Source organism: Dermochelys coriacea, chromosome 7 (genome assembly GCF_009764565.3).
Source record: "Dermochelys coriacea isolate rDerCor1 chromosome 7, rDerCor1.pri.v4, whole genome shotgun sequence".
Lineage (NCBI taxonomy): Eukaryota > Metazoa > Chordata > Testudines > Dermochelyidae > Dermochelys > Dermochelys coriacea.
This window is the reverse complement of record NC_050074.1, coordinates 95,883,767-95,898,782: the sequence shown is the minus strand read 5'-3', so window position 1 is coordinate 95,898,782 and position 15,016 is coordinate 95,883,767. Positions and strand designations below refer to the sequence as shown.

The 15,016-nt window shown below is 39.9% G+C and overlaps 2 protein-coding genes across 15 annotated transcripts in view; one reads left to right on the top strand and one right to left on the bottom strand.

The window, feature by feature from the left end:
* The window catches only part of ZNF518A (zinc finger protein 518A), an 83,872-nt gene that overhangs the window by 26,807 nt on the left and 42,049 nt on the right, over positions 1–15,016 (bottom strand). For 2 of the 3 annotated variants that reach the window (XR_006282570.1, XR_006282572.1), the window contains one exon: positions 7,613–10,318. The gene's annotated coding sequence lies outside the window, so the exon portion shown is untranslated. Of the gene's footprint in view, positions 1–2,485; positions 2,524–7,612; positions 10,319–15,016 lie in introns of those variants that run through there. The other variant, XR_006282571.1, reaches the window with a different exon arrangement.
* Positions 1–15,016, top strand: part of BLNK (B cell linker) — a 129,937-nt gene that overhangs the window by 91,275 nt on the left and 23,646 nt on the right. For 9 of the 12 annotated variants that reach the window (XM_043518298.1, XM_038409620.2, XM_043518292.1 and 6 more), the window contains 6 exons: positions 4,256–4,312; positions 7,785–7,834; positions 9,027–9,067; positions 10,650–10,806; positions 12,017–12,168; positions 12,700–12,778. In XM_043518298.1, the coding sequence (XP_043374233.1) occupies positions 4,256–4,312; positions 7,785–7,834; positions 9,027–9,067; positions 10,650–10,806; positions 12,017–12,168; positions 12,700–12,778 (536 nt within the window). The remainder of the gene's footprint in view (positions 1–4,255; positions 4,313–7,784; positions 7,835–9,026; positions 9,068–10,649; positions 10,807–12,016; positions 12,169–12,699; positions 12,779–15,016) is intronic. The other 3 variants (XM_043518300.1, XM_043518294.1, XM_038409626.2) reach the window with 1 other exon arrangement.

Here is a 15,016-nt window from a genome sequence, read left to right as displayed (position 1 = left end):
ATCCATGAATCATTTACTATAGATGTAAGAAAGATGTTCACAAGATATATTAAATGAACTTTAAAAAAAAAAGTTATTTACCAGGTTTTCAGGAAGCATTTGCAATGATAGGACAACAACACACAGAATAACTCAATATAGTCTATCGATGCAGCTCTCATATACAATGGAATCATATAAGCACACAGAACACTGTGCTTAAGTAACAGCAACCATGATGGATACATTTGAGATTGGAAAGTATTATTTTAGTATCTGCTAAGTAGGGAGCATCCTCTCCTCATGGGGGAAATGGACTCAGTTTTGTGATAAAGCTCTCCCTCACTGTGACCTGGTGATACACATGAGGATGAAGCAGGGAAATTCAAAGCTAACCATTACACTTTTTCCTGCACTCACCCTGTTGTAATTAAGAATTGCTGCAGCTTGCAGAAAATCTCATATTCAGATATTAAATAGGATCTATACCTCTTCATTGCCTACACACAGGCACAACAGCACAAGTGAAGGGCTAAACGTTAGTCTTACCTTTGACTGGCACTTCTTTTGTCAGTTTGGTAGAGCCTTCAGTAACTTAAACATACTTTGCCTTTTGGGGAGTTCTAACATGGAGTATGTACAAAGTGCAGAGCTCTGGACCTGCATGAAACTATAATGAGGAGTCTGCCCTCATGGAGTAGAATCAAAACCTTAGCTTTTATAAGGCATAATATCACAGTAGCAGAATTAGAGCAGTTAGACTTAATAACATCACAGTGGGTCAGCTGCAAATGTCTCAAAGATGAAAGCACATAACAAAAATGAGAGAAGGATCTCAGAGTTATAATTTACAGAGACAAATCATTTTACCATGGTTGCTTTCACCTGGAGATGAAATTTTAATAGTATGGCTTTGAGGATGTGCCCCCTCTTTAAGAAGAAGAAGGGGAAAAATAATAGGTTCTAAATGTACTTACAAGATGGAAGGGTGCGAGGTGCAGCCTGAATCAGATAGATACAAAATGGCCATTATAGGGCTGCAGCTCTCAATGCTCCCAGATTTAAAGAGCAAGCTACCAGCAAAGCAGGCTGGAGGATTCTATTAAAGGGTGAACCCAGAATAGAGCTCAGTAGTAACCAGGAAACTATGAAATAAGCAGCTTCCTAAAGGGGGGGATGGAATTCTATTTCTCAGGGAGTAGGAAAGTATTGCCAGCAACAAATATTCAAAACCACAAGTCTAGCTTCCAACAATCATGTAAGTGCTTTAAAATAATATATTTTTAAATTGCCTTTGGGCTGCACTGGGATCACATTTTCGTGCTTTTCTCTGAAACCCTGAGGGCTAGAAACTTATTGGGGGGTTTTAAAGCTGAGATTCTCATATTCACATGGAACTAGGGCTTCGAGAAAAACACCAAATATCATTAGTGAATAAAATTGCAGAAGTTAGCAATAATAGTAAGAATAGAAGATTCCAAGGTTCAGAGACAGAACCTGGTGGGAATGAGTTAGTGTATCATTATGTTTTTAGACTATATCATTGCAGTCCATTCCAACCCTATGATTCTTTTTGTGGACTGTGCATATTATTGGGCAAATCCTATTTAGCAAAAGACTAGTTAAATACTATTGGATAAATCCTGGTGCCGTGGGATTCAATAAATAAATAAATCTCCCATTGACTTCAACAAAGTCAAAATTTCACCCTTAACGATTTGTGCATGCTTAAGTGGCTTGCTGAGGCAGGGTGTAGGAGCTCAGGACACTCAGCACATTGCAGGATCAAGCCTTAGATGAAGTATCAAATGAACTGTCTCTACATCAAAAATTTTTCCAAAGTTTCCTGGGGACATCAGTGACACTTCATTGACAAAGCCAGCAGCAGTAAGTGAAATAAAGAGGCTGCCTGTAACCAGAATCTGTCCATTCCTTGAGATGACGTTTGTGCCGTCATGGCACGGCACCTGAGATCCTGCATGCCTCACACAAGCAAAACATCCATAGACTTCAGGTCTCTCCTGCTCCATAACTCTGTAGCACTTACTGTGCCCCCTGTTTTCATACAATCCTGCAGATGGCAGCTGGAACTGTGGTATTTAAACACTATGCACTGAGTATGTAATATTGCAAACTAGTCAAGGAAACAAAATGAAGCACATGGAGAAAGAGGTAACAAAACAGAAACAGTATAATCATACATGTATCTTAGCTGAACCAAAAGGAAACTTGTGTTTCCATTTATGTACCAATGTAATGTGTTTCAGATTTCTTATTATTGATGCTCGAGGCCTTTTGTTAATAAATGGGACAGTCCATTAAAGTCAAAAAGTATTATATCGTGTAGCCATAAACATTACAGTACCACTGTTTTGTGCAAAGAAAATATGTAAAACCATATTAAGAACATTAATAACGCTCCTGGGCAGCTTCATAAATATTTTAAAGAGTTTCTTTATCACCCGACACTTCCAAAGCAGCAACAAAATATTCCACTCTATCATGAGATTCCAATACAGACTAACACGGCTGCTACTCTGAAACCTGTCAATTTGGGATCAGTTTGTTATCAATCAGTTTAACGGCACTAGTTCAGAGTTTTGACAAAGTTTTCACAGGTTCAATGCATTTGTTTTTTAATAATAGTTGTACTTATGTAGTACACTCAGGGCACTGCACAACAATAAATACAGTAAAAACATATCAGCTAAAGAAAACAATATAATTAAAAAAAAAAACCCTGTTAGCAAAAATGGACCAGAAGAAAAGGACACATCCTGTATGAAAGGGCCAACAATAGTAAAATTAAAGAACATTTTTGAAAACAAAAAATTTTCAGCTATTTCTTAAAAGCTGGGAGAGGTGGGCTGAAATGCCGGGTATAGAGGAGTCAGTGCCAGTCTCCAGCACAAGTGTTGAAATCTCTAAAAACAAGTTTTCTAGGAACACAGCATCAGGACAAGGTTCAGAGTTCAGTCCTGCCGTTCATTAAACACCCTGTCCACAATCCCGCAAAGCACTTACACGCCTCTTCAACTTCAAGTAACTGAGTAGTACCTCTGATGTCAGTGGGAGTATTCCTATGCTTAAAGTTAGGGACATTACAAAGGGCTTTGCTGCATCAGCCTCAGAGTGCTCAGCACATTGCAGAGAGGAAGATTCAGACCATGGTACTTTTAAATATTGAAGTCATTCATTCACTTAACTGCCTGCTAGCTGCTATCTAGTGTATGGTGTGCAAAGCTACTAAAGCAGTGCTGGTCTCATATTAAATGAAATGCCTCAAATACCAGCTGATTACTTATTGAAGCTAATGATGCAGAAAGATGTGTTATGTTATTTTTAAACAGCTGTAAATATTCTCAAAAACCTGTTTGGATTTATTTTTATTTTGGATGAGTCTTGTAGAATTGAAAATTATATCCCAGGTATGGAATTCTGTAGGATGTTTTACAAACCTCCACAAAGGATATCTCATTCTCTAATAAACTTATGGGTGAAAGCCTGGCCCCACTGCAGTCATTGGGAGCTTTGCCACTGACTTCAGGGTGGTCAGGATTTCAGCCTGTATATTTTAGAGTTGAGTAATTTCTGTAAATCCCTATTCAGGTATACTTTTCCAGAAGGATTAACTCACAAGTCTATCAAATTTAACTTAAATACAGAAAAGAGTATATTTAGAGCACTTTCAAAGTGATTGAAATTGTTACCACCATGATTTCTTTTAGAATCACTTCTGATGTAATTGCCTATTTTGCAGATAAAAGATATGCTGAAGAACAACTATAATCTCTCCCTTGAGCAACATGCACTTAGATAGGACTTGATCCTCTTCTACTGAAGTCATTTGGAGTTTTGCTATTAACTTCAACAGGAGCAGGATCATGCCCATTGCCATTGCTTACAAAAAGCAGTCCTAAAGAGTAAAAGTATTATAAATGTACATATTTATTATTTCATCAGCATGTACAGTAACTAGACAGTAAGCTCCCAGAAACAGGGATCTTGTCATTCGTGTTTGCATATTGCAGAAATAGTGGGTGAAATCATGGCCTCATTCCAGTCAATGGCAAAATTCCCACTGACGTCAATGGGACCAGGATTCCACAGTGTTGACATTCACTAAATAATATTAATACGGTGCAGTATCTTTTCTGTGGGTTTGTGTTTGAATTTTAGAATAACTAACATATTTGAAGAGACTAACAAATACAGATGTGGCCATAAATTGTTTCATTTTTGTGACAGAAACAATTTCTTTTCTATTGCTATTTAGGTTCCAAAATGAACAAGTGGCCTTAATTTGCAAAACTGGGAAAAATACTTGGGATCGGTATGCTATTTCAGAACCACACAAGGCATGATAGATGGCTCAGATACAGAGCTCTTCTGTGCTTCACATGCTTTTGTTGTAACATATTTACATATTCTGCCAGGGCCACAGCCAGGATTTAAAGAGTCTTGGTCAAAATACTGAAGCAAGCCCTCCCAATTTATGATCCAAACACCTACAATATGGACCAGGCCACACATTCCTCTCCCTCAGAAGGGTCCTTATTGGCTTCTCCACCCTTTTCCTTTGTCTCTGGTGTCCTTGTGCACCTCAACACAAATCCAGCACAGAGCACCCTGCTAGATTTGGGGCCACCCTCTCCATCAAACCTAGACTTGGGACAAAGCAGCAGCCATTTCCCCTGGCAGTGGCCCTGGTTTCTTCTTTTTAACATGCCTGTGCTAACCTGGATGAGATATAGGAATAATGCTGTTAAGAATGCTTAATAATATACTACCTGCAGGATAAGTTATACTCATGTTGTTGGGCACTAGTAACCATTCAGCAAGGAAGAGCTACCTCTACCTTTTTCTGTGACACTACTAATCAAGAGAGCTGGGCAACCTCTGTGAAAAATGTTCCGTGGATATTTTCTTGAGCTTGGTAATTAATTTATTTTGGCCATGCCTTCACCATGCATACATGTACTTTCTACAACTATATGAGCAGTAGAGTTTCACTAGCATGAACGGTGGTAGAAATCATTCTCAGAAGCCAAATCTTTAAATTTGCACATCTGGGTATTCAGTCAGATGCACTGACCCAATCAGGGAACAAAAACAACATTTAGCTGTGGGTCTTAGCTGAACAGTCACAAGTAAGCAGCGTGTCCAATTAATTTGAGTATCAAATTTGAGTATCAATTTAATTTGAATATCAAATTATTGCAGCAAACTGTTAAAAAAACAAAACTGGGGAAAAAATGAGAGAATAAATTGAAGAAAATCACAATGGCATCACAATCAGAAACCTTCAAGAGCACAAGAAAAAGTTACAGTCACTGTGGACATTATTCCTGATGAATTATACGCTCAGCTCTGCAAACAACATCTCCAGAAGCACTTCTTTTGGGACCTGATTGAAAGCCCACTGGAATCAGTGGAAGTCTCTCCATTGTCTTGGGCATTGGCTCAGGCCCAGGGTGCAGTCTCATCAGTGCTAAGGAAAAATTGTTGGATTATATATGTAACCCTTCTGCCCATCAGAGTTGGCAGCAACAAGGGCCGGGTTCAGTATCTAGGGGCCGTTTCAATCACACAATGCAAAACTGGCTCGAGCCCCAACCCAGTGACCTGGGGCAATTACATACCACCCCCCTGGGTGCCTCTAAGAGGCAATACTTCCCCTCTAGCAAGCACAGAGTCTGAGTGTAGCAAAAGCTTTTTAATAAAGGAAGGAAACAATGCACCATTATGTTGGGGAAACACCACAAACAGGATTCATAACACAAACCATGAGCAAAAGACCTACCCCCAAGTAAGTTTGGCAGTGTCCTTTTCCCCGCCGAGTCTTAAGTCCAGCAACCCAACAGTCACCACACACACAGTTTCTGATCTTGGTCAGTGCAGCTCCCAGAGTTAGGAAGTTCATCTGCAGAGTTTAACCTGGCTGGGGTGGAAGTGGAGGGAAGTATGGGGGGCACGTTACATGCTCCGCTGCTTGGGTCAATGGCCGAGTGGTCTCCATGGGGTTCTGCTGCAGTCTTCACCACCAGCTGCTCCTCTCTGCCAGCCGTCCTGCTTTCTGCTCCTCTCCGCCAACTACCAGGCTATCTGCTCTGCTAGCCACTCACCAACTTGTCTTCAGGGCCCCCCTGCCCCCTACTTAACACAGTTGTCAGTGACTTCAGCTGGTAGTAGGGGGAACCTCAGTGCTGGTGCACCACTAGCCTAAAGTAGGTCTAATGCTTAGACCTAGGTATCAGTGATTTCAGCTCTGCAGCATGTAACAAGACTCCTAATGGAGTCAAAATTAGCTCTGTTATTACACAGTGGAGAAAGGAGGGGTCAAAGTAGTGTTTAGGGCCCTCGGGGGGGGGGCATACTACCAGGTACACATTCCTATCCCCAGCCTCTCTCAATTCATTCGATTTTGGAATCCATGTCCCTTGCCTAGCGAGTGCTGCTTTGTTGAGGGCGAGTCCCTCCATCCTAAAATGCCAAGTACAGTTCTACTGTCCTTGATTCACATAACCAGGATAACAACTCTTTATCACTCCTACCCCAATAACAAAGAGACTGGGGATCCCAGAGCAGCCAAAGTGACCATTTGGTCAGGCAGTCCATCATGTTAGGCAGGGTGGGTGTGCCCAGGCAAACAAGATCAACCCCTGAAGTCCTTTTTCACAGCTCACCACCAGATATCAGGATAGAGCTCATTTTGACTCTGCTTACATATATTAAGAATTATTATAAAAGGGCATTTTAATGCAAATTGTATTAATGCTTTATATTAATACAAAAAGCAAAACATTATTAGATACTTCAGATACTTCCACTCAAGCATGTAATAGCCCAGATGCACCATTGAATCTGACTTGAATAACTTCACAGAAATGTGTCTCTCTTCTTATGAGGTAATGTCAGATGATTAATGGAATAATAAATAGATCACTACACTAAGCTCCTGGGGGTGCTCTCCCAGGGCTTACAATTAAACAAACAGGAACCTGCATGATTTTAAATTCTAGGTATAGCTAGCACAGTTGAAAATGAAGAGAAGCTTGGGAAGAATGTTTCAATCTTTCTCTAAATAATCTTTTGGTTCACTCAATATTACAGAACCAAAGCTATTCAAATTGTATTCCCTTATGAAAAATAATTGGTGTGAGACTTTCTGTGTTAGTACTTCCATTATTGTACCAAATGTGCATATCTCATACATGTGACAGATGCAAAGGTTGAGACCCCAGATCTGATCTGATACCAACATAAATCAGTAACTCCATTGACTTCAGGAGCAATACATGTACAAAATCATTGTAAGTGAGATCAGAATTTGGCTGAGAGACAGCCTGGGAAAACTTTTAAGCCTCAATTGGAATTTAAAGCACATGCTAATCTAAAGTTGTAAATTAGAACCAGAGAGCATTGTACTCTTTTATCATCTCGCATATAAACCTCTTACTAGGATTTTTGTGAACCTCAATCAGCTTTACTTCTTCAAACAGATATGCACATAGCTATAATGTATAATGCTGCCTATAGCTTCTGCTCCTCTATGTGTGTGTTTCTTTAAAAAAAAATTCGTAACAAAAAACTCAGATTGCAGTCTATATTCTTGGCTGTTTCCAAAAAGTACTCTCTTTTCAGAGTATTTGCCTGCAGCAATTGGCTGAATATCTGTGACAATGACCTGTGTCTTCAGTTGCAGATATCTTTTGTCATCAGCTTTTTTTTGTGCGTCTGGCTAATGCTTGCCTTCCTACAACTATTACCTATTGGATCACAAATGTAATAATTATTGTTTACAGGCTAAAAAATAAACCCCCACCAAGTGTACCACAAAGGGATTATACTTCAGGTAAGGATGGCTTAATGGAACTTTAAACTGTATATTTTTTCTAAGAGTGTTACAATTGCATATTTGCTCACATTTATCTTCTATGTGAGGTGAATCCTAAACCATTACCAATAACTTATAGTGCATTTCTTTCTAGTGCAACTTAATAGTGCAAAACTATAGACAGCAAACTGTGGAGAGCTGCTCCAATGGGAAAAACAAATAGTAAGAAGTAGTTGATAGCAAGTGCCCCTGCTAGCTGACTCTCAGAAGCAGCTTTCACTCACTCTATGGGATCCATCTCTAGGCCATTCCCAAGAGGGAGAAGGCTCCATAGCCAGCCATGCTGGATGGAGAGCCAGTCCAGTTCAGGGCTTATGATGCTTGTGAAGTGAAAGTAAAGAAAGAAACTATGGGCAAATAGGTCTCCTTCCCGTAATAATGGAATCTGATGTTAGTGTTAATATAATGATGGCATCAAACATTATCTTCAAGTGTGAGTGGAGCTACATTTGCTTATTTTACACCTTCACTGCCTGCAATTTTGTTTTACCTTTGTTTTGAAGTGTTAAGAATTGTTTTGTTAAGGAGAAAATAACGTAAAACAGCAGCAGACTAGGTGGGGAGTGACTGGAAGTTGTCAATCTAATAATCGTTCAGTGACTTCCATAGCCAGTTCCAAGTGGACAGGCTTCCACATCCTTAAAACTATCATAATCAATTGGCCTCCAATTTGGAACTTTACCAGAGAGGCCAAGAACTGAATTATCAAGAGGGCTGAACGAGCTCTTCTTCTCTCTTCATCTCCTTTAAAAAAGGGAGACACGGACATGGCAGTGTGGGGAAGCTTGCATTGCTACTATTCAGACTGAGGATGAGTAGAGGACTGCGTTGTCCAGCACATCAGTCTGGGACTCTTTCATGAGCACTCTCAATTAATTTCTAAAACTAAATAAGCAACAGAAGCAGAATTCTAATTACCAACACTGTTCAGCCAAAACCAAGCGTTTCTGGCACAAACTTTCAGGAGAGAGAGAGAGAGAGAGAGAGAGAGTGTGTGTGTGTGTGTGTGTGTGTGTGTGTGTGTGTGTGAGAGAGAGAGAGAGAGAGAGAGAGAGAGACTGGAATGCAATAGAGCCATTCAATCAGTAGTTAAGATGAATGTTTGTGATCACTATTCTATTCCCTTAAATAACTCAGATGTTTGGTTTAGAACATGCAGAGGATGAAGAAGAACAATGGTCTGATGATTTTGTAAGTATATTTTCCTGGGGTCATAAAGCAGTTACTCTTTCAATTAGGACCACACATAATGAAAGTTTATTTCTGAATCAGATAATTTCAGGCAAATTTACATTTCTACTATTAAAATCCTACTATATTCACGAGGCTGAAAATTTTCAAAAGCAGCCACTGATTTAGGTGCCTTGATTTTTGAGTACCCAGCTTAGAAATACCTGGGCCCAATATTCAGAAGCATTGTTAATGGTAGCTGTAGATGATCAGCATCTTGCAAATTTAGGGTTATGGTGTCTCATCTTGAGCACCCAAAATTAGTGGCCACCCAAAATTAGTGGCCACTTTTGAAAAAACACTGGCCTATTCTTAATTAGAAGATTTACAGATTCTTTTAGATTTCACTTATTCATCAGTGTTGTCAAATTTGCGATTAGTGACTTATTTTTGGCATCACTTATTTAGACGCTGGTAGAACCCACCAGTGTGTTAAGCATTTTCCAAACACTAGAAAAAACACAGGGTGAAAACTTGCCCCATGGAAGACAATGGCAAAAGTCCCATTAATTTCAATAAATCCAGGATTTCATCTACAGTTCCTTCCCCCAGAGACCATACAATCTATATAAATTCACTCTCCTCTGTTGTAAGATTTGGTCTCCGTTTTCTGACATTTCAAATATATTTAATGTTTATCCATTTTCCTTTATTCCATGCTACTTGAGGTGGACCCTCTACAGAATTCCAGGTCTGAACACCCCTAAATTTGCCTAAATTTGAGGAAAGTTCAGATCCAAACTTTGTAGCTCAGGACAATCCCTAATTCTTTTATGTTTGAGATGCTCAGATTTTCCTTGCATAAAGAGTGTGAAGATTATTCATTAACCCTTAGAAAACTAGCTAATTCCCAGGTAGATGTTACCTGGTGAATGGCTATCTTCTTGGGCTTTGGTGGCGAAGCCCTATCAGGTAGGGTAGAGGATGGTAAGGTCCCCTCAGGACTTTAGAGTGAAGCAAATCATGATCCATCCTGCCACAGGGCGAAGAACACTCCAGATTCTACAACTTGCTTCCCTAAAGCACGCTGTTTCCTCCTGGTGCTAGTTCCTGACCTCTCACTGAAGACCAGGAACCAGAACGGGGAGATAGAGGTCACATCATCAGCTGAGGTTGAGACTGGGAAGGAACTGGCTCCCAGGGCTGGTGGAGAAGCAGAAGGCTGTTGACTCACTGATGTGCAGGGGATGCAGTCCCAGCTTAGCAGAGGGCCTGTGGAGATGGGAGGGAGAAGGCAGAAATAGGAAGTGAGAGGTCTGTGGTGTTCCAGTGATGATGAGAGGAAAGCATAGGGGTACTGAAAATCAGGGTGTTAGCACTTGGTTAAATCCTTTCTCTCCAGAGCAAAAATAATCTAAATATGTTTTTATGATGAAATAGAGTAACACTAATGAAGTTGATCATGTTCATAACTGTCATATGACAAGTAAGTGTCTTTATAGGTTAGCCAATAATGCAACTGGTGGGATGTTTGAGTGTTACTTCCATGAATGAAGCCCCAAGTGTTTTACAAAGTAAGAAATGGGAAGCTGTGTGTTTCTAGGACAGCGATTATGAAAATCCAGATGCCCACTCTGATTCAGAGATGTATGTGGTCCCAAGTGAAGAGAACTGTGATGACAGTTATGAGCCCCCTCCAACCGAGCAAGAGAAAAAGAAGATTCCCTCCTCATTTTCATTTTCAAGGGGAGAATATGCAGGTACCTATGAAATCTTTGGTTACACAAGCCTGTCAGTCCCTCAGCTATTGATACCAGCACCACCATGAACAAATTGAAAAACCAGAAAAGAATGTCAAATGGTGTCAATGTGGTGTAAAGCCCATCCTTTTCTCAGGAGTTAGCCTCAAAAGGAAGAGGGCCTGTTTGTTCCTGACCCCAATCATCAGGGTGCTTACTTTCTGGAAGGATTCATGGATTTGCTGGTGTGTGAGACACCCCACAGCATTGCCGCTGTCTACCAAGTTTTTATTAGTATATTTTGTAGAAGGTCTGCAGGCTTTGTGATGAGCACTTATAAACCGAGTAATAAAACAATATCCATGGGAACCATCGGGAGAAATTTCACTGAGCATGCCCCAGGAATCACCCACAGTTAGCCTAATCTGGGGAGTGGTTCTTCCCTAGCTGACTTAAGGTCAAGCAGGAAGGACAAAACATTAAAGGACCCCTGTTTTCTATCTTGTTTATACCCTAACTTGTTAGCCAAGCAAGTGCAAAACAGGGGCCATAACAGTCCCAGAGATCTCAGCCTATACTGCCCTTAACAATTGGGAGTAGGAAGCAGGTAGCCTTAAAAACAGGACTGGAAGGAGATGACTCTGCTTATATTGCTCCAACAAACAAACCCTTCTCTTCCCTTCAACATTATATTCTGAGCCAAATACTGGTCCCATTGAAGTCAATGGAAGTTTTTATATTAACTTCAGGTGGACCAAGATTTGGAACATTAGGAAAAGGAATATCAACATAACCATCCCCTCACTGCATACCTCTTCCCCCGTCTCTTTCAGTTTCGTTATATGAGGCTCAGGTACTGGACATATAGAAGGCACTCAGCTACTACAGTGCCAGACAAGTAGCTGGATAGGTAATAAACACATTATTTGCACACACTTCAAATAATGAGGAATTGTATTACCCAGTTCCTTGTAGGTATTTTGGTGGTACCCCAGAGAAGCTGGCCATATCATCTATTTCAGTCTCACCCACCTTGCTGCATGGGAATTTATATGCCACAGTACTTAAGAATAGAGAACATAATAGATTCTTGTCACCTCCAGTCGCAGAACATTCTATATGACTTATGCTATAGGCAGAGTAAAGACGCTCAGTTTGCATAGATATTAAAACAACTGTTTGCAGTTAGTGAGTAATTATGTACTAAAATTATTTCCCCCTTCATTTAAAGACAATCGTACTACCCATCAGGAGCCACTGCCAAGCCGGCCAAGTCAGTCTTTAATTAAACCCAAGAAACCATCTAAACCATCTCTGCCATCATCATCCGCCGCTCTGAAACCAAAAGTGCCACCCAAGACTAAAGAGTTCAATGAGGATGAGGTAATGTTCACAGATACACAAGTCTTTACAGTACAGATGAATTATGCCCCCATAAGTATCTTGAACTATATGCTGCACTTGTTTAACATGCTAGCCTTTCACATCTGACTGCTGTGGTTCATCATTACGTAGGTCATAAAAATAAGTGCATTGTCTCACACTAGTTTCTAGTGGACATTTACCCACATCCTAAATCTGTGGAGCCATTCAGCCCACTTAGCATTCTCTGTTCACCAGAGACAGACTGCTGACAGGTGGGGAAGGATCAGAAATATTGAGCACCGGGGCAGGTCTACGGAGTACTGAGACAATAAGTGGTCGATCAGCTGTGCCACAATTGAAGCTGTTTGGTGAAGGGGAAATGTCCATGGAAAAGCCCAGCCTTATCCAGCCACAGAGGGAGTTTAGATGCCTGAGACAACCATGGGCATTAGTTCATCTTGTCCATCCCCGCCAAAACAGGCTTGTGCCGTTTGGTGTATTTGACACAATGCAGGCTTAGCTTGTAGCTTTTCTCTGCATTTTTCTCAGGATGATTATATCGTGCCTGTAGATGATGAAGATAACTACATTGAACCAACGGAAGGCAGTACCTCACCATCTACAAAACGTGAGTTTTAATCTTTTAAGCACATGATAATTTTATTCTAGGGTAAACACAGTGCCACTGGATGTCTGTTGCTAGGGTTCATAGTAGGGCTATCGAGCTATTAAAAATTAATTGTGATTAATTACACTGTTAAATAATAGAATACCATTTATTTAAATGTTTTTGGATGTTTTCCACATTTTGAAATCTATTGATTTCAATTACAACACAGAATACAAAGTGTAGAGTTCTCATTTTATATTTATTTTTGAGTACAAATGTTTACACTGTAAAAAAAAATGGTATTTTTCACTTCCCCCATTACAAGTACTGTAGTGCAATCTCTTTTTCATGAACATTGAACTTACAAATGTAGAATTATGTACAAAAAATAACTGCACCCAAAAATAAACCAATGTACAACTTTAGAGCCTACAAGTCCACTCAGTCCTACTTCTTGTTCAGCTAATGGCTCAAACAAGTTTGTTAACATTTGCAGGAGATAATGCTGCCTGCTTCTTGTTTACAATGTCACCTGAAAGTGAGACCAAGCATTTGCATGGCACGCTTGTAGCTGGTGGCACAAGATATTTAGGTGCCAGATGCGCTAAAGATTTATATGTCCCTTCATGCTTTAAGGGCAGCATTACCACCATTCCAGAGGACGTGTCCACGCTGATGACGGATTCTGCTAGATAACGATCCAAAGCAGTGAGGACTGTCACATGTTCATTTTCATCATCTGAGTCAGATGCTATCAGCAGAAGGTTGATTTTCTTTTTTGGTGGTTTGGGTTCTGTAGTTTCCGCATCAGAGTGTTTCTCTTTTAAGACTTCTGAAAGCATGCTCCACACCTCGCCCCCCTCAGATTTTGGAAAGCACTTCAGATTCTTAAACCTTGGGTTGAGTGCTGTAGCTATCTTTAGAAAATTCTCATTGGTATTTTCTTTGAATTTTGTCAAATCTGCAGTGAAAGTGTTCTTAAAATGAACAACATGTGCTGGGTCATCATCTGAGACTGCTATAACATGAAATATATGGCAGAAGGTGTGTAAAACAGAGCAGGAGACATACAATTCTGCCTCAAGGAGTTCAGTCTCAAATTTAATTAATGCATTTTTTTTTAACGAGTGCCATCAGCATGGAAACATGTTCTCTGAAATGGTGGCCGAAGCATGAAGGGGTATATGAAAGTTTAGCCTATCTGGCACGTAAATCTCTTGCAATGCTGGCTACAAAAATGCCATGCAAACGCCTGTTCTCACTTTTAATTAAGAAGTGGGCAGCATTATCTCCCATAAATGTAAACAAACTTGTTTCTCTTAGCGATTGGCAGAACAAGAAGTAGGATTTAGTGGACTTGTAGGCTCTAAAGTTTTACATTTTTTTTTGTTTTTGAGTGCAGTTATGTAACAACAACAAAATCTACATCTGTAAGTTGTACTTTCATGATAAAGAGATTGCATTACAGTACTTGTATGAGGTGCATTGAAAAATATCATTTTTACAGTGCAAATATTTGTAATAAAAATAATAATATAAAGTGAGCACTGTGTAATTTGTATTCTGTGTTGTAACTGAAATTGATATATTTGAAAATTTAGAAAAACATCCAAAAATATTTAATTTTCAATTGGTATTCTCTGAACAGTGGAATTTAAACTGTGATTAATCATGATTAATTTTTTGAATTAATTAATTGAGTGAGTTAACTGTGATTAATCAACAGCCCTAGTTCATAAAGAAGAGGGGAAAGCACTAAAGAGACTGCAGTCAAGTGAGGGGCAGTGTGGGTCCCATAGCTAGGAAAGTCCAAGGGCAAAAGTTAGGGGTGTCTTTCCCAACTGCCATGTTTGGCTCCTACCTCTCTTTCCATGACCTTTCACAGTCCTGCACCCCTACAACTGAGAATCTTGGCTTGGTTTGGCATGCCTCTCTTCTCATCCAAGAGTATTGCTTTATTAAAATTCTCCACATGCTGGGGTGTCAAGGGGGATTTTTAACAAACAAATATGGGGATTCATTTTTTACCTCAATTGCACCTGGGGGTTTACTTAACCTGGAAGTAAACGTACAGTGCTAAAGTGAAAAGTCAATGGAACAGTATGTAACTCTGCACTTTCACACGGTTGACAATCTTGGATATTTATGACAAGGTGGAAGTACTGAGAATAAGGTTACTCACATGAGTCAGAGGCTCTTTTTCTGCCACAGATGAATTTCTCAAGGTCTCTTGACTAGCCCTCAGACCTTATTTGT